Below are 19,604 nucleotides of genomic sequence, written 5' to 3' on the forward strand. Positions count from 1 at the left end.
CTGACCCTGAGCTGTATGGAAAGTTTTGATATCAGAAAGTATTTGACTTTAATATTCATTCTTTCAGGCTTCCCAGGTGGCACTAAAGGTAAAGAACCTGCCTGCCAATGCAGGAGACATAGGAGATGTGGGTTCAATCCTTGAGTCAGGAAGATGCCCTGGAGGAAGACATGGCAACTCACTCCAGTGTTCTTGCTTGGAGAATCCCATGGACAGAGAAGCTTGGCAGGCTGCAGTCCATAGGGTCACACAGAGTCGGACACGACTGAAGCGGCTTAGCACACACACTTTGATTCTTTTATGACTTCACAGAAAGGGTCTCTGTTTCCATACTGCCTCATAGAGCCATCACCTTCTGTTTAAATAAACACTCAAGAATCTCTCTAAATTCTCAATGTTTAGGCAGTATAATTTTCGAGATAGGAATATTTTAATTTTTTATATTTTTGTATTTAATGTTATTGGTACACATCCTTTCAGTGGGAATGGAAAGAAATTTAGGCAAGTCTAGATTAGCTTGATTTTTCTTTTCAGATGAACAGCTTGCAATACCCCACAAATGGGTTGTCCTAGTGGACGCAGGCCATTGTGTGACAGATCTGTACCTTAGCTGGCTGACTGGCATAGAGGAATCAGCAATCTGTGAAATGGCTCTTCAGAAGTAATTTTCCTCCGAGGGTCAAGGAACTTGCAGTTGTCATTTCACTGAAATGGTTTTGCTTCTACTTGCAGTCCTGTCACCAGCAGCAAACACAAAAACTGAAAATGCAAGGTGATTCCTTGTTCATTTTTCATCCTCCCTGCCCAAGTACATTTCTTGAACGTCATTTCAGTATTGCCTCCTTTTGTCTACCTCAGTGAAGTTTTGAATTTGTACGTTAGGTTTTTATTTATGAATTAGAGCCTTGCTAAGATTTCTCTTTTAAATAGGTCATAATACTATATATAAAAATGTCTTGAACAGAGGAACATGTGTGTAGAACACTATGTATTAAAGTAGACTTTGTTTTTAGTCTAGTGAGCCTTAAAGGTGAACAAAGGTCATGCAAAGTGGAATCAGCTCTAGTTATAATTAGCTCTGTCTGTTATAAGGTTGAACCAAGTTATCTACCTCCATTTTCCCCCATTACTCTTTAAACTTCGCATAGCTTCTGGAGTGTTATTGTTGTTATCATTATTATTAATGATGTTATGTGCCTTGAATTGGATCATACTCCTGGATAAAACCCTTTAATGACTTCATACAATGATAGAGTAAAACCTAAATGTTTTACGGTATCTAAAAATCTCATATTTAGTTTGATTCTTTTTTGTCCCCTGGATACTTTTCATTCTTATTACACAGAATTGAGATTCTTCAGCATCTCGTGTTTCTTTAGATTTGTTCTGCCCTTGCCTTTGCTTTTTCTTTAATTTCAGTCCCACTGTCATTCTGGCCTGGCACATCCTTACTCAGTTTTATATGCCTGACTCCATGAAGCCTTCCAAAATCAGCTCAGGTGTAGGTAGCCAATTCATTTGTCATTTGTGTTCTTTGCGGCTCTGGTTGTACTATTATCATCCCTTGTTGTGTTGTTTAGTCGCTGTCATGGACAACTCTTTTGCGACCCCTTGGACTTTAGCCTGCTAGTCTCCTCTGTCCATGGGAATTCCCAGTCAAGAATTCTGGAGTGGGTTGCCATTCCTTTCTCCAGGGGATCCTCCCCACCCAGGAATTGAACCTGCATCTCCTGTATTGACAAGTGACTTCTTTACCACTGGGCCACCAGGGAAATCCATGATCCCTTGTAACACACTGTATTTTATATATACACTTGCCTTCTCATGTCGGTTTATTCCATTCATCAGGCCAGGAATAGTATTTTTGGTATTTCTTATCATCTACTCCAGTATACTGTATTAGTTCTTAATCTTGAACTTCAAAATTCTTTACAAAAAGATTCATAAACATCTTTTACCAAAGATTAATTCCTATGCTACGTATGTGGTGCATAGATATATTGTACCTCTTAGATTAGAACTTACTGTAAATTACAAAATAAAAAAATTGTCTTTAAAAAAATTCTTTTATCACCCAAGACACATGGACCAGGAATTTTTCCTAAGATTCTTGACTGATATGGCAGTGATGTGCAACAAATAACAGGGGTTGACCCACTTATTTTGTATAGCTACTCTTAGTTGTGATTGCTAATAAGAATTCTGGAGGCTCAAATTAACAATGGCCATGAAGGACAGCAATTAAGGCCATTTGTCTTCTAAATGTGCCAATGTAGGTTCCGCTGGTAGTTTAAATTTATATATGGAAGTCACTCATACTATTATAATGGGCAGTGAAGGCCCTGAAGGTATGTGTTGCAAAGCAATAAGTCATTTTAGGGTCATGATAGCCAATTATATTTTGAGACAAAATTTCCCATTGCTATGGAAAGATTCATTTCCTAACAACATCTTCATTGATTAATTTTAAATTAAAAAGTACATCATTTTTCACGAGAGCATTTATATAAAGGCTATTTTAGGCTTATTTAAATGATAGTGTTAAGACTTCAACCTGCTGAAGTTTTGTTATTGTAAAGGATTGATGTGGTCATAAGAGTGATTTGAGGATACCCAAATCATATTCCACTTTTGATAAAGGTTTTCAGGCTATAGTGTGATCTGAACATTTCTGATTTTGCCTTTTTTGCCTATAACACTGGCTTGTCTCTGTCATTGGTGAGAAATATAACTTTTATTCTCAAATTGATAAACTTTTGATGAGGGAAATGAATTTTTCATTTACTGAGAATTTATAGGCCTGAAATTTAACAGCCCCCCCTTGCCTGCTTTTGGTCAGAGAATTCACTGAGTTTCTTCACAGGGATCCCCATGGAAACTAAACAAAAAAGCTACTCGAAAGGAGGCAGGTTATTGGTTTTTCTCATTAAATCCACTGCTGGATTTTCATTAGTTCTAATCCATTTTCCTTCAAGATTAGATATATAGGCCAGTTCTGGTTTTCACGAATTGAATAAGCGAAATATGTTGAGTTGTGTGTGCCTGTATATGCAGGCTGAGATGCAAAAGTAATTATTCTTCTTCTGCCATAAAATTACCCCAGAAAATAAAGCCAGGAAAAACGACTGATGTAGAGGGGAAGGGCCACCTCCATTTTTTTTAAAAAGAGGCTATTAAATACAGTGGAGGTGCTGAGAGTGGTGGTAGGCTCATCTGATCAGTTTTATGCTTCATTCAGTTTTTCCCCACTTTTGTGTCATAATTGTGTGTGAAAGTGATCTAAATAAAGTATGGAAGCATGTTTCACTGACCACAAGCACTTTAGACCTTACAAAAGTTTAAGTATTTCGTTTGCTATTATGACTAGATTTCAACGTGTTCTTTTAAAGCAAGAAATTTGGTAAAGCTTAGATATTGTGGGACTTCCCAGGTAGCTCAGGCAATAAAGAATCCGCCTGCCAGTGCAGGAACCGTAAGAGACCTGGGTTCGATCCCTGGGTGGAGAAGATCCCCTGAAGAAGGAAATGTATATTGGAGGCAACTCACTGCAGTATTCTTGCCTCAAAAATTCCATGGACGGAGTCTGACAGGCTACAGTCCCTGGGGAACTTGCCTTATAAAGACAGTTTTCTCTCTTTTCCTTCCTTTCCTTCCCCCTGATAAAGCTGTTAAAAACTATTTAGATTCCTGGTGGTTTATGTAGTTAAATGTACCTTCTGTTATTATTCATATTTAAAAATCTGTGCCCTCAGCCATACTTCTGAGCCTCAAACCAACATTTTATTCAAACAAGATACTGATAGAAGTTTCAATGTATGTGAACATTTAATGAAAGTAGTGATAGAAATACTGTTTATTATTAAATTTATGAGTATGACAATGTACATTGCAGTCTAATGTGTTTTCCAGCACATCTACTGTTTAGAGTATAACAGTAATTCTTTTCCCCTTTCAGGTGGCTGTACTTTTGATGATGGCCCTGGAGCTTGTGATTACCACCAGGATTTATATGATGACTTTGAATGGGTACATGTTAGTGCTCAAGAACCTCATTATCTGCCACCAGAGATGCCTCAAGGTAAGTCATTCTGTTTACTGGGGCTGGAAAAGTCCATTTGGAATATGTAGCATTTTCTTATATTAGGTTATAATATAATAATTTGTTATAACAAACTACTGTGGTCAAACTGCTTGACCCCATCAAAGACCCTCAATGGATTCTTTGCCTTTTCTTGAATAACTTTATCTAACCCTTTGTTCCTCAAGAAAATTCACTGTAATCTTTGTTATCTCTGACCCTGAAAAAAATGTATTTGTGCTTGTTTTCCCATTTAATAAAAAAGCAAAACGGAAATAAAACCAAAACATTAAAAAAATGAAAAGAACAACATCCAGAATCCTTGCAAAACTGTCTACATTGTGAGATCAGCTCACTTACAACCTCTTCTATTAAATCATAAGATTTGATGTAATCAGACCACTTTAACGACAGAAAGCAAAGAACTAAAGAACCTCTTGATGAGGGTGAAGAAGGAGAGTGAAAAAGGGAGCTTAAAACTAAATGTTAAACAACTAAGATCATGGCATCCGGCCCCATTACTTCATGGCAAATAGAAGGGGAAAAGGTGGAAGTAGTAACAAATTTCCTCTTCCTGGGCTCTAAAATCATTGGAACCTTGAAATCAGAAGGCAGCTACTTCTTGGCAGGAAAGCTATGACAAACCTAGACAGCGTGTTGAGAAGCAGAGACATCACTTTACCAACAAAGGTCCATATAGTCAAGGCTATGGTCTTCCCTGTGGTCACGTACGTTTGTGAGAACTGGACCGTAGAGAAGGCAGAGCACCAAAGAATTGATGCCTTTCAACTGTGGTGTTGGAGAAGACTCCTGAGAGTCCCTTGGACTGCAAGGAGATCCAACCGGTCCATCCTAAAGGGCATCAGTCCTAAATATTCATTGGAAAGACTGGTGCTGAAGCTGAAACGCCAATGTTTTGGTCACCTGATGAGAACAGCTAACTCATTGGGAAAGTCCCTGATGCTGGGAAAGATTGAGAGCAGGAGGAGAAGAGGGTGTCAGAGGATGAGGTGGCTGGATGGCATCACCGAGGCAATGGCTGTGAATGTGGGCAAACTGCGAGAGATGGTGAGGGACAGAGAGGCCTGGCGTGCTGCGGTCCATGGGCTCACAAAGAGTTGGACGCAGCTTGGCGCCTAAACAGCAGCAACAGCCAGACTGAAGAGAAGCTTTCCTGTTTCATGGTAGGGAGAGAGCTTATCTCGTGCCATTGGCCATGAGCATGCTGCTGGCTCTCAGGAGGGACAGGCTAGACAGAGATGGAGATGGAGAGGACTTTTGTGAGTTGACTGTAGAAAAATAAGGCTGAGTCCTGCTTTCTTTACCTTGTTCTTGTTATACCCTTTGCATTTTGGTTTTGTGAAATAGTGCATCTTCTTATTGTTTAAGCCAGTTCAAATTGTGTTTTCCCTTAATTATTAATAACATAGGATCTTAACACATACATACCATTTTATATACTAGCAGGCTAATATTTGTGCCTTCAGTTCCAGACTAGTTTGGAAATAATGTCAACCTCTGTGTGTGTATATTATTAAATTGAAAAATTGAAACTGCAAATAGAAATTTTAAAATACTTTACTAAAGAGAGTAAATTATTTTCCTATTACTTAGAAATAAAATATGGAATATAAGTATGTATGATCACACATATAATATACTGATAGTTAATAATGTAATATATTAATATACTATGCAATAATACATCATCATTTTATTATAGTATATTATCATATGTGTTTGATGAGATGTTTCCCTAATTGTAGTAATTTAAATTTTAAAATATACTTTCAGTGTTTTAGTCATAATATTATGTACTTTAATTTTTCTTACTGTTTCACCCCATGGTGTACTCTTTGAGAGTAGTGTGAATTAAATCTGCTTTCTTCTCTAAATTGTTGCTTTTCATGGGTGAGTATACAAATGGATACTTCTGTAGCTGAGCTGAGCCGTAATTTCCAGAGGAATAAATTGGTACTAGACGACTACTACCCTTTGCTTCTCATATTTGACCCTTATGTTGTCAGCAGACTTATTTATTTATTTTTGCATTCTTTATGATTTACTTTATTTAAATATTTAAAAAAACAGGTAAAACAATAAAATAGAAGCCATGATAATGTTTTATTTGGTATATTTATGACTATAAGGAGGTTTAAAAGAGTCTTCTTAGGGTGCCACTAATATTTCTACATACGACCTGGGTAGTATTTTACCAAGCATGTTCACTTCATGAAAATCCATCCAAGCTATGCTTAAAATTTACTTTTTAATTTTTAAAAATTTTTATTTTACATTGAAATATAGTTGATACACAATATTGAGTTAATTTCAGGTGTACAACAAATGATTTAGTTGTACATACACAAATATCTATCTTTTTTAGATTCTTTTTCCGTATAAGTTATAACAGAATCCTGAGGAGAGTCCCCTGTACTGAAGAGTAGGTCTTTGTTAATTATCTATTTTATGTTTAGTAATGTATATATATGTGAATCCCAAGCTCCTAATTTCCTGCCCCCCACCCCTCCTGCCCACACCACTTTACCCTTTGGTGACAAGAAGTTTGTTTTCTGAGGCTGTGAATCTGTTTTTGTTTTGTAAATAAGTTCATTTGCAATATTGTTCTTTGTATCCCACATATAAGTGGCATCACATGTTATTTGTCTTTGTCTTACTTCACTTAGTATGATAACCTCTAGGTCTATTTATGTTGTTGCAAATGGCATTATTTCATTTTTATGCTTGAGTACTATTCCATTGTACATAAATACCACATCTTCTTTACCTATTCATCTCTTGATGAAAATTTAGCTTGGCTATTGTAAATAATGCTGCAGTGAACATGGGGGTGCATGTATCTTTTCAAATTACGGTTTTATCTGGATGTATTCCTGGGAGTGGGATTGCTGGATCAAATGGTAGTTCTATTTTTAGTTTTTTAAAGAACTTCCATACTGTTCTCCATAGTGGCTGTACCAGTTTGCATTAGTGTATGAGGTTCCCTTTTCTCTAAACTCTCTCCAGTATTTGTTGTTTGTGGGCTTTTTGATGATGGCCATTCTGACTGGTGTGAAGTGATACCTCAGAGTAGTTTTGATTTGCATTTCTGTAATTAGCGATGTTGAGCATTTTTCCATGTGCTTTTTGACAGTTTGTCTTCGTTGGAGAAATGTCTGTTTAGATCTTCTGCCCATTTTTTGATTGGGTTATTTGTTGTAGACTCATTTAGTTGTGTATTTTCCCTCAAAGGTACATAACCTTATTTTCCTGGTACATCTTAATTAAAGAAACTTCTGTAATATTTTATCTGCACTTTCTCTGAGGTATATTTAGACTGAATTTTTATATTAAAGTAGGAGGGGTGGGCTGTGATGCACATATTTTGACTGTTTATCATCAGAGAACAATCAGAAAGATGTTGATTTATGGAAATGTTACCATTGTTAATTACCATTGAAAATGGGTAATGAATAACTGAAGAGTTACTGCTCAGATGACCTTGTTGGTTCACCTTTGATGAGCAGCTTAATCGGTGGTTACAGTACAGGATGATGTGCACAGAAAATGAAAGTGTTTGAAATTCAGCCACATCTTTCAATTAATAGGACATTAAGTAATTAATCATGCAGAGGAGGGAAAAAGGTCATGGCCACTTTATTTTTGCAAATGCAGTTTGTATTTTGTTTTTGTAGATGTTGAAAGAAATTATGTATCTGTTCTTTTGCTGTTCTCTTTTTATAATCTACACTACTTTTTTTTTCATTTTCCTTCTGATATTCCTTTAAAATCCTCACTGAACATTATTCATAATTTGGAAAACAGGAGATAGTTAGATTTATCTTATTAAAATTTTATGAATAGTCCATTTATTTTATAATAGGCATGTTTATTTTTCTCAATTATTAAAAATGAGAAAACTCAAACATTTAGCAGCCCAAAAGTAAGGCTGAGTCTTTGATGCAAACATTTTTTTCCCCTTTGGAACTATTTAAAACATTAAAAAAAAAATAGAGTACAGTTGATTTCCAATGTTGTGTTAGTTTCAGGTATATAGCAAAGTGAATCAGTTATACACATTTTGGATTGGCCAAAAAGTTCATTTTGGCTGTTTCTGTAAGATGCCTAGTTAGTGCAATGGTGAAGAATCCACTTGCCGTGCAGGAGATATCCCTGGGTCGGGAACATCCCCTGGAGGAGGAAATGGCAACCCACTCCAGTGTTCTTGCTTGGAAAAGTCCAGGGACATGGGAGCCTGGAGGGCTGCAGTCCATGGGGTTGCAAAGAGTCAGACATGACTTAGCAACTGAGTGTGCATGCTACAGAAAAATCCAAGTGAGTTTTTTGTCCAACTCAATGCATACACATATACATTCACATATACGTATGCATGTACATATGGCTTCCCAGGTGGTGCTAGTGGTAAAGAACTTGCCTATCACTGCAGAAGATGTAAGAAGAGATGTGGGTTCGATTCCTAGGTCAGGAAGATCCCCTGGAGGAGGGCATGGTAACCCACTCCAGTATTCTTGTCTGGAGAATCCCATGGACAGAGGGGCCTGGTGGGCTACAGTCAGTAGGGTCCCAAAGAGTTGTATACCACTGAAACAATGGTATTTAGCATGCATGCACGCATACGTATGCATATATTCAGTCGTTTTTAGATTCTTTTCCCACATAGACCATTACAGAGAATTGATTACAGTTCCCTGTGCTATACAATAATTTTATAAATATAATGCGTGTATGTCAACCCCAGTCTCCCAATTTATCCCTCCCTCTCTTATCCTCTTTGTTTTCTATATCTGTAACTCTGTTTCTGTTTTGATACATAAGTTTATTTGTACCCGTTTTTAGGTTTCAGATATGAACAATATTATATTTGTCTTTCTCTGTCTGAATTCTTCACTCTGTATGATAATGCCTATCTAGGTCCATCCGTTGTTCTGCAAATGACACTATTTTGTTTTTATTCCCTGAATAATATTCCATTGAATATATGTACCACATCTTCTTCATCCATTCCTCTGTTGATTGATGAGCATTTAGGTTATTTCCATGTCCTGGCTGTTGCAAGTAGTACTGTAGTGAACATTGTGGTGCATGTATCTTTTTAAATTATTATTTTCTCAAGGTGTATGCCAAGGAGTGGGATTGCTGGATCATAATAGTAGCTTTATTTTCTGTTTTTTTTTTTTTTTTTTTAAGAAACCTCCATATCGTTCTCCATAGTGGCTATACCAATTTACATTCCCACCAACAGTGTAGGAGGGTTCCCTTCTTTTCACACCCTCTCCATCATTTATTGCGTGTAGATTTATTGATGATGGCCATTCTGACTGGTATGGGCTAATACCTCATTGCAGTTTTGATTTGAATTTCTCCACTAATTATTGATGTTGAGAATCTTTTCATGTGCTTTTTAATCATCTGTATATCTTCTTTGGAGAAATGTCTATTTAGAGCTTCTGGCCATTTTTTTTTTTTTTTTTTTTTTTACTGGATCATTTGTTTTTTAAATATTGAGCTGCATGATTTGTCTGCATATTTTGGAAATTAATTCCTTGTCAACAATCTTGTTATTGGACTCTCTTTACAGTACTTGGACATTGTCAATTGGCATCTGTTTGTTGATCTTTTTGTCCTAAAAAGGTAGCAGGGAAGAGATAAGAGTGAATAAATAGATTAGATACTAAAAGAATGAAGACGTATAGAAAAGAAAATTACTTCTTTTCATTTGAAGACATAATGCTGTTAATGATTGCTTAAAGTGTTCTTCAGCAAAGCTGCCTTTGTCAGCTGATAATGATGGTGATTGAAAGGCCAGCATAGGACATTTAAAATAGCATGCAAAAGAATGAGTATATCCTAATGACCAAAAATCATATGAAAATATGAGTACCTGCTCATCAAAGGAATACAAATTAAAGCCACAACACGAAGCTACAACACATGGAGCAAGAAGATGAAAATTAAAGTTTCAAGTGTTGGTGAGAGTATCGAGCAAGTGAGAGTCTTCATATACTGAACTTTGGTCAGGTATCAATCTGTATAACCTTTTTGCAAAGCCTAATTTCCCGGAAGACCCATTATGGGGTATCAGCCTAGCAGGACTGAGCATACATGTTTTCTAAATAACGTGTACAAGAGCACTTACAGCATTAGTATCCAAAATAGTCCGAAACTGAAAACAATCCAAGTGTCTGTCAACAGTGCCATGAATAAAATCATGATAAATCCACATGATGTTGCAACGCAAATGAACAAACTGTTGCTACATATGATATGAATGAATTTTACACACATAATCTTGAGGGAAAGAAACCCAACACAAAAGGGTATGTACTGTGTTTCATTTATGTAAATTTCAAAACTAATTGATGATGTTAGAAGTCAGGATATTATTTACCTACAGGAGGGCCTAGAGGGGTGGAGAGTGGTTAGTACTTGGAAGGTGGCAGGAAGGGGATTTCTGGATACTGGTGACGCAATCTTTCTTGATCCAGATGGCTTTTTCACAGATAAGCTGAAATTGAAAAATCATTGAAGTGTATAATTATGAGTTGTGTTCTTTTCTCTATATGTCTTATATGTTAGTAGAAAATGCCAAGAAACAGAATAAATAAAATCAGACCTCACAAGGATACTTTGGGGAAACTAGACAAAAAATTCAAAGATGTTACAGAGTAGAATGAAAGATCTATAATAGGACACCTCAAATGGGTTGAAACTCCCTTTTTTCCCCCTCACCAACCTTTATGCCTTCTCCCACATTCAAAGATAATATGCTCTTTGACATCTCTGAGCCTTTGTATTAATATGTTTCCTTTCCTCTGTTTAGGCAATTCTGTTTATCCATTCATCAAACTACCCATTCTTACTATGTCTGCTCAAGTTCTGTCTGCTTTGGGAAGATTCTCCCGGCTGGCATGGAGTTTTTATATAATATTTCTTCTGTTCTCACTTTCAGATATGCTGTCCACTGTACCTGGTACATATTTCAATTTCAGGCTGTTATAATACTTTAAAAATATCTCCTTTTCTCCACTAAACTATAATGTCCTCATGAACATAAATCATATTTTTCTTCTTTGATTTTCCAAGTCATTATTTCATTTTACTTAGGAAAAATGTCAACTTATATAATGTGTTTTAAAATATTTTGGTCAAGCATTAAACAAAAAAGGTCTCCCTCTTGCTTTAAAATTAATTGAATTAAAAATATTTTACTTCTCAATCATTAGATTCAGTTCAGATTTTAATGTAATTAGAAGATCCTCACATACTTAATAATATTTAGCTTTTGCCTTCATAAATGATTTCACCTATTTATTTTGGTTTTAATTTTAAATGTTATTAATACTACCAAGAAGGAGCTCATTTTAAGGATCTCTCTCTTTTTCTTTTACTAGTCAAATTAATTCCAAACTTCTACCCCTTAAAAATCTAGCCTATAAAAATCAAATCCATAGAGAATGAGAGGTGTTGCAGGGAAGTAGAAATTGTTCTTCGATCTCAAATACATCTGTATTCTTGACCTTGTCAGGTGTTCCTTTCTACTTATGACATCATGAAACAAATTCACTGTACCATTTTGCTACATGTTCTGACCTAAATCTGAGCACAGACATTGTGATAGACTTCTCAATAAATTTACCTTCATCTGTAATTATGACTGCTTTTTCCTTTTAACAGGTTTTATAAAATGACTAATTGAATTTTAGTTTAGAGTCTCTAGAGTACTCATTTGACAGTTTAAAATTATGCTATGTTGTATTCTACTTTCAGTCTAGTACTTTTCACTGATGATAATGTAAATCACTATGCAGAGTCCCTTCTGTAAAATGCATACATTCTATCTGTCTAAGTATCTATTTATGTCTATCTATCACAGTAATAAAAGCCCTCTGTTTTTAAATTAATCTGAAGGTTGAAGAAAGAAACCATTCCTCCTAGGTTGTAAAGCTTAGTGAGGTTGTGATTCAATAGTTTAAAAGCCCAACTAGGTATCAATTCTGCCCCCTTGTCAAATCCTCAGACTGAAATTTAGAGAGCAAATGGCATTACACAGAGAAGAATGAATACTGAACAATACTAATAAATGTGCCTGTAAATTAATTTATTATTTTTGGAACAGTGTATCCTTTTTTAAATTTCTTTTATCCAAGAGTTTATAAATAATTAGCCAGATTGTTAAAATAAGTTTTGTCTTCTTCAGATATTTATTTGAAGAGACTAAATGTTTTTTGTATTCAATAGTGAGCATGCATAGGTCTCATTATTTTGTGCCTGACTTTCTTCTGATATTGTGTCATATAGTGAAAAACAAATGAAATATTATATTTAAATAATAGCATTTGTTAAGTAGCACAATTTCAGCTAGATTTTTCTATGTAGCAATAGTCCCTTAGTTTTCTAAGTAAAGACCTACTCACAACTTAATAAATAATATTAGTATTCAGTATATCGCATTTTAATATACCTAAGAAATTTCAAGGGAGTTTTTGTGTTATTTTACTGTTTCTAGTCGATAGTTGTGTCATTGGGAACCTTAATCACTCATTAAAATGAGTGGGTAGCCTTGCAATCACCCTCTTACAGACAGCTGATAATAAGGCATGTGTTTCTACAAGATCATAATTGCTAAATTCTCACATGTCTGAGTTAGCAGAATTATTTGATAGCAAATCTGTCAGAGTCAAAATATGGTAGAATAAAGTTATGTGCATGTAATGTTGGTTAAGAGATAGTGAGTTGCAATGTTACAGCTAGTTTTGTTTATGTTAGAGGATAAAGCAAATCAGGCCAAAATGTTGGTTTATTCTGTTTGTCATGTAGTTATTATTGTCTGTTGATATTGGCACAGATACTGTGTTGTGAACCTTGCCGTTGTGTTAAGCACCACTTGAGAGATGGGTTGTAGTGGAGAGAAGAAGGGAAGGGTGGCGAGGAGAGAGAAGGAAAGGGTAAGAGAGTAACTTACCGTTAGTTCATTAAAACAGATGGAAATACTGTAAGTATTGAACACAGGCAATAGATTCTCAGAAGGTGACAGAGCCTAAAACCCTCAGTTTACAACTGGAAGGCTATGCATCAAAATCATTCGATTTTTAAACTTAAAAAAAAAGTAGTAGAGTTCTCTTTTTGAAAGCAGTGCTTCTCAGCACTCAAAGATGTAAAATTGATAACTAGGAGCCACTGGTCCCAGAACTTGCTTGCTTTGCACTCCCTAACATCCCTACCCTACCCCTTTCTCCACCACCCAGTTCCATCAAAATGACTTCTCCAAGAAATACTTAAGGAAGTAACATTCCAAGGGACAACTTTAAAATAATAGTTAAATGCACATTCAACACTTCAGATAAGCCTCTCCGAAGTGAATACTTGCTCCCATTGGCTATGACTTATTGGTAGTTTACTGAGTTCCTACTATACCAGGGACATGATATATATTTTTAATCCTCATGTGGACCCTGCAAAATTAGTGACAGTTTAGAGATAAGTGGAGTGAATAACTTGCTTAAAGCTGCTTAGGGATTGAATTTGAAGTTGGGTCTATCTGTCTAAATTACTCTTGCTACAGTGCTATCCTTGATAAACTGTGGTGTAGCTGATACATTTCCTTCACTTGGTCTTGCATCTTTAAATCTCTTATAAAAGGAGCGATATATTAGGTTTATTCCACAATGTTTTCCTACTACTTCATCTAAGTCCTCTGTTTTTTTCCAGAATTTAAAAGCTTGAAATGATTGTCTCTTAATCTTCACATGAAGTGGAGTCTGAGACTTGCTGTTGTTTAGAATTGCAGTCAAGCTTTAGGGTTTCCTCATGGTATTCTCACCCGCTAGTAAGAGGAGCTGACCTTTCTTTGACTTACCTGTGTGTTATTTTTAGTTATTTGATGAACACTTGCTGCATGGCTGTCTAAGCAAAACCTTAGAAACATATATATTATCTGCTGTCTCGTTAGAGCATTTATGGTAGAAGGAAAAATTTTGGACTAAAGAACTCAGACTAAAAATTAGGGTTTGAAAATAGTTTTAAGACACTGTTTGCAATAGGATATTTTAGGACCTGAATTATGGGCTTATTTCAACATGCTCTTCCAAACCATGTCATCATGTGTCTGTTGGTGCTTTTGCCCTCAGCACAGAGAAGATAGTTTACCACATTTGAGTTGCTTATTAAAAACAGTAGGAGTTGGAGGCAGTGCAGGGGCAGAGTGAAAGGCTGTAATGAACCCTGTGAAGGGTGAGCTACTTCACGAGGGCAGGTTTTTAATGTAAGTACCATTACCCTTGTGAACATAAATGCAGCGTGAAGAATGTCTAAATTACAGTGGACAGAAGTGGCATGCTGAGACAGGGATATTTTCCTGTTATTTCAGATATGCAATGTATCTAAGTTAGATATGTCTCGATATATCTCAGGGGGAGAAAACAGGTCAGTATTTAAAAAAAAGAAAAGAAATTAATATTGGTGTCAGTGTTAGAGAACTTCCAATCTCCTAAATGAATTAGGGGTAAGAATACAGAGTAATTTCAGAGACAATGCAGTCATCTTTAACATGTGCCTTAAAATCAATACATGGTCTAAGGAAACAAAATTACTTTTCCTTGGCGGGGAGAAAGACTGAAAGTACAGTTATGACCTTATACGTCCCTCTCCAAAAATAAACTTGCCTCATGATGGCTAAAGAACTCTTTTAGACATTCTCAGCTTCAAAGGTTTGTCTTCAAACTTTAGAATGCCAGGGGAAAAAGTTACACAAAAAAAGCAATGAAATCTAAGTGATTAAATTAGGGGTTATTTACAAATATGTGAATTTAATTTTCTCATATAGTTAATGTTGTAAAAAATACAGAGCTATGCATATATATTTATCATTACATTAAAAAGATGCTTTGAATATCTTGGACGATTGCCAGTTTTTCAACCTTGTGTCTGTTGAGAGTACGATGGTATGTTGACAGACCTTTTCCCCCTCCTTGAAAGAGGAAATTATTGAGTATTTAATTATTATAATAATTAAATTATTATTCCCTTGTTATAATGTTTCTCAATAGAAGTGAGATGTTTTATACATTAAGAGCACGTGACCACTTATAAATGCCCGCAGCATCATGAAATCTTCATCTGGGGATGTGGATTAAAAAGATACACTGACTTGCTTCTTGTAGTTTATGGAATAAAGTAGGACAACTCTACAAATTTTATCAAGTCAATTATATAATTCTGTGCCTCTCTTCCTCCCCTAGTTCTGAAATAGTTAGTGGATTAAATAGAAAAGTGGAATGGCAAATACGGCTATTGAAAAATTATATTTTGAGTGCATGGTTTTTATCCAAGCTAGGGTAGACTTAATGGATGATTTTTTAAAAATGCTCCTCTGACCACCTAGGCATTTTTACATGTCATTTCAGTTAAATTTCATAAAAGCCCTTCTAGGTATGTATTAACACATCTTTTAGATGAAGGAACTGAGGTTCAGAGAGGCCAAGTAAATTTTCAGAGGTTTCATGTCTTGGGAAACTCAAGATTGGGAATTCAAGTATGAAGAGCTACAGTGTAAAGATCTCACTTCTGACCTCTCTGTAAACAAACTGGAGTACAGATCTTCCTGTAGAGACTACAGAAGAAAGGTAAGCTTCAGGGCTGACTTGAAAGAATGGCAAAACTTCTGTCTCATGCCTTCTCCAGCTCCAGATGGTGGAGAGCCCAAGTCAAAGTATCTTTAAATCATAAATAAACAAAGTTGCTTTCACAGAAGAGGAAGTCCAGGACTGCTAATTAAGTGATGTCCTTGAGGTTCCAGGTTCTTTTGTCTCTCTGTTCCTCTACTCTTAAGGTTATCTTTTAACCTCAGGCTTGCTCCCCTCATGGGTATAAGATCTGTAGCTATTCTAGGTATTAATTTCAGACACTAAGAAAAAGAGGTTGTGTCTTCATTATGTCTGTTTCTTTGTTTTTTAATCAGCATAAAGAACTTTTCTGAGATGCCCATCAACAGATTTATCTTCTTGTCTAATTGGCCAAAATCATGTCCCATACCTATGTCTAAACCAATCAGTGGTGAGCAGAGTAAAACATGATTGGGTGATACTTTGAAGCCTGTACTCCTCCCCTAACTGGAGCAGAGGTTGAAGTTAGTGCCACCTTCTCCTCATCTTGTTGCTAGACAGGTTGTAATGGGATAAGGATGGGGAGGATACTGGGTAGGTAACAACAACGCCCATTGCAGAACTATTTGATGCAGATATAGTAGGAAAGGCATATAGGTAGTAGAATTCAGAAGCTGTGAGATTTAGAAGAGTGGACAAATAAAGCAATTATTATAGCAACATGATATTCTCTAATGCAGTGCAAGCTTCGTGTCAGTTTTTCCTTGATTTCAATGCATTTACTGTATCTGTAACTTGAGAAGTGGGAAATCTTTGTGCCCTATTTGAGTTATCTGGCCTTCGCTTGTGACTCAGCTGGTGAAGAATCCGCATGCAATGTGGGAGACCTGGGTTGGATCCCTGGGTTGGGAAGATCCCCTGGAGAAGGGAAAGACTACCCACTCCAGAAGTCTGGCCTGAAGAATTCCATGGACTAGTCTGTGGGATCTCAGAGTTGGACCTGCAATTATTACTATGGAGGGATTTTATATTCTCACTTGTTTTCTTATGACATAGAAGAAATAAGTTAATATACTTTATAAAAACTCAAAAGTCAAGTGCTTTATAATGTAGATGAACACATGCTAAAGATATATTTAATTGATTAATGTAGAAGCCAGGGGGATGGTAAAGCTTGTTCAAAAGATTATAGGAACAAGGGAAGCATTTATAGGCATGAAAAGTGTGCTGTAGTAAGATTCCTAATTTTATACTAAATAAGTTAATGTCTAACAGGGTAATACATCTAAAACCTTTGAGGTTATCTTTACTATCAAACAGAAATCATATGCCACTCTACTAGACAAAATTTATTTGCTCTGTTAAGTCTCATTTGTATTGCCATGAGCTTTCTGCAAGTTAACATATTCTGTCACAGTTTTATAAAATGTCATAATCAATAATGAATAGTGAATCAGACAAAAGTACACACAGTTAAAAAATTAGTTGCTCCTTAAAATGGTAGCACCGACTCGATGGACATGAGTTTGAGTAAACTCCAGGAGTTGGTGATGGACAGGGAGGCCTGGCGTTTGCATTCATGGGGTCAGAAAGAGTTGGACATGACTGAGCGACTGAACTGAGCTGAGTGAAGGATATGTAGTCATTCTTTTGCCTAATTTTTTAACTTTTTTTTTTTTTAACCAATTCTCCTTTATGAGCATAAATACTCTCAGAAGGTAATCTTGTTAAAAAGAACAACAGAAAAAATAGCTAAAATGTATGGCATATACCAAACAATTATTTTAAGTTTCTATGGTCTCATAAGTTAAGGGAACAAATCTTTGTGCTTGTGCAAAGAACTTTTGGCTGTAGCAGTAAAGAGCCTGCCTGCCAATGAGGGAGCCTTTGGAGACGCAGGTTCGATCCCTGGGTTGGGAAGATCTCCTGTAGGAGGGCACAGCAACCCACTCCGTTAGTCTTGCCAGGAGAATCCCTGGGACAGAGAAGCCTGGTGGGTTATGGTTCATAGAGCTGCAAAGAGTTGGACACGGCTGAAGCCACTTGGCACAGCACAAAACCCTCTAGGAAACTTCAAAGTTATGAGCAAAGGCTTTTTGAAATTTTTATTTTTCTGAATTCAGAGTCTTTGCATGCAGGCAGAATCTAAAGAATTACTGCAGATTAGTCACTTGACTAGGGCTTCCCTGTTGGCTCAGAAGGTAAAGAATCTGCCTGCAATGTGGGAGACCTGGGTTTGATCCCTGGGTTGGGAAGATCCCTTGGAGGAAGGCATGGCAACCCACTCCAGTATTCTTGCCTGGAGAATCTCCATGGACAGAGGCTACAATCCATGGGATTGCAGAGTCAGACACGAACAACTGACTAAGCACAGCATTTGACTAAGATAGTAGCATAGGTGATTGAGAACAAGGGGTGATATCAATATTTTAATATTACTTATACTAATATTTATTACCATCATTTATATAGATTTCTATTATTATTTAGTATTTAAAAATAAAAATAGAGTCTATGAAGTTGTGTTTAATATCAAAATCATAATAAAATCAGTTTAATGCACCAAAGAAATTACCAGTAGAGATACAAAATCTCTGCTTAAATTACACAGAAAGTTAGGAATAATTTTACAACCTGTTAAGAGGAGATTGAAATTGCTAAGATCAATTTGTTTTTTAATAGAAGAAAAACACACTTCCAGTCTGGCATTCATGTGATATTTGGCAGTAAAAGCTAAGGAAAAAAATCACAAAAAAGCCTATCAAAATTGAGCCAAAGTTTACTTTGGCTCAAAGAGGAATCCAAAGTCCCTCTTTTTGGGACTCATTATTTGCAGGTATTATGCTTTAAAAATATCCAAAATAAATTTTTCTCTGCAAACTTGTTACAGTTTCTTATGCCCACTGAAGTTTTACCTGGACTACTTTGTTTCAAAGTTCTGAAATAATGGTATTTTTTCCCTGAAGACAAAGTTGCATTCTTTTTCCTGGTACATAATAGGTCATCCCTTGGTTCATGGGCAACTCCACTTAATGTGAAAAGTCTGTTTCAGAAAAGCAGATATTCTATGTGAGATTGCTAAATAACAGGAAGTCAATTTCCTATTATTTTAAATGCAAACACTTTTAATGTGTCACATTGCTAACCGAAATGCCTGCTTAAAACATAACGAAAAGACCGCAAATGTAATAGGTTATCAAGGTAGGTGGTATAATACTTGACGGGGATGCTTGGATGGCATCACTGACTCAATGGACATGAGTTTGAGCAAGCTCTGGGAGTTGGTGATGGACAGGGAAGCCTGGCATGCTGCAGTCTGTGGGGTCGCAAAGAGTCAGACACGACTGAATGGCTGAACTGAACTGAACTGACAAAGCTTGAAATTTTTTTCCTGATCCAAACAATTAATATGATTCAAATAATTAAACATATCAGAGATTCTTTGTATGGAATAGATTGCTTGTATTCAATGTATCTGCACACTTTCCACCTGTAGTCACGCTGAACTTTTCAATGTAGTTAAACAATTCTGATGTTTTACTGAGTTTGAATGTAGCTTGCAGCTGTTGTCACGCATAGTTTTCAGTCAGTTCAGTTCAGTTCCATCTCTCAGTCGAGTCCAACCCTTTGCAACCCCACGGACTGTGGCACCTCAGGATTCCCTGTCCATCACCAACTCCCAGAGCTTACTCAAACTTATGTCCATCGAGTTGGTAATGCCACCCAACCATCTCATCCTGTCATCCCCTTCTCCTCCTGCCTTCCATCTTCCCCAGCATCACGGGCTATTCCAGTGTGTCAGTTCTTCACATTAGGTGGCCAAAGTATTGGAACTTCAGCTTCAGTGTCAATGCTTCCAATGAATATTCAGGACGGATTTCCTTTAGGATGGACTGGTTTGACCT

The 19,604-nt window shown here is 36.3% G+C and overlaps 1 protein-coding gene across 2 annotated transcripts in view; it reads left to right on the forward strand.

Annotated features, from left to right (window-relative positions):
* The window catches only part of PTPRK (protein tyrosine phosphatase receptor type K), a 604,099-nt gene that overhangs the window by 133,182 nt on the left and 451,313 nt on the right, over positions 1-19,604 (forward strand). For both annotated transcript variants that reach the window (XM_065931350.1, XM_065931351.1), the window contains exon 2: positions 3,956-4,078. In XM_065931350.1, the coding sequence (XP_065787422.1) occupies positions 3,956-4,078 (123 nt within the window). The remainder of the gene's footprint in view (positions 1-3,955; positions 4,079-19,604) is intronic.

This window comes from Muntiacus reevesi, chromosome 3, assembly GCF_963930625.1.
Source record: "Muntiacus reevesi chromosome 3, mMunRee1.1, whole genome shotgun sequence".
Taxonomy (NCBI): Eukaryota; Metazoa; Chordata; class Mammalia; order Artiodactyla; family Cervidae; genus Muntiacus; species Muntiacus reevesi.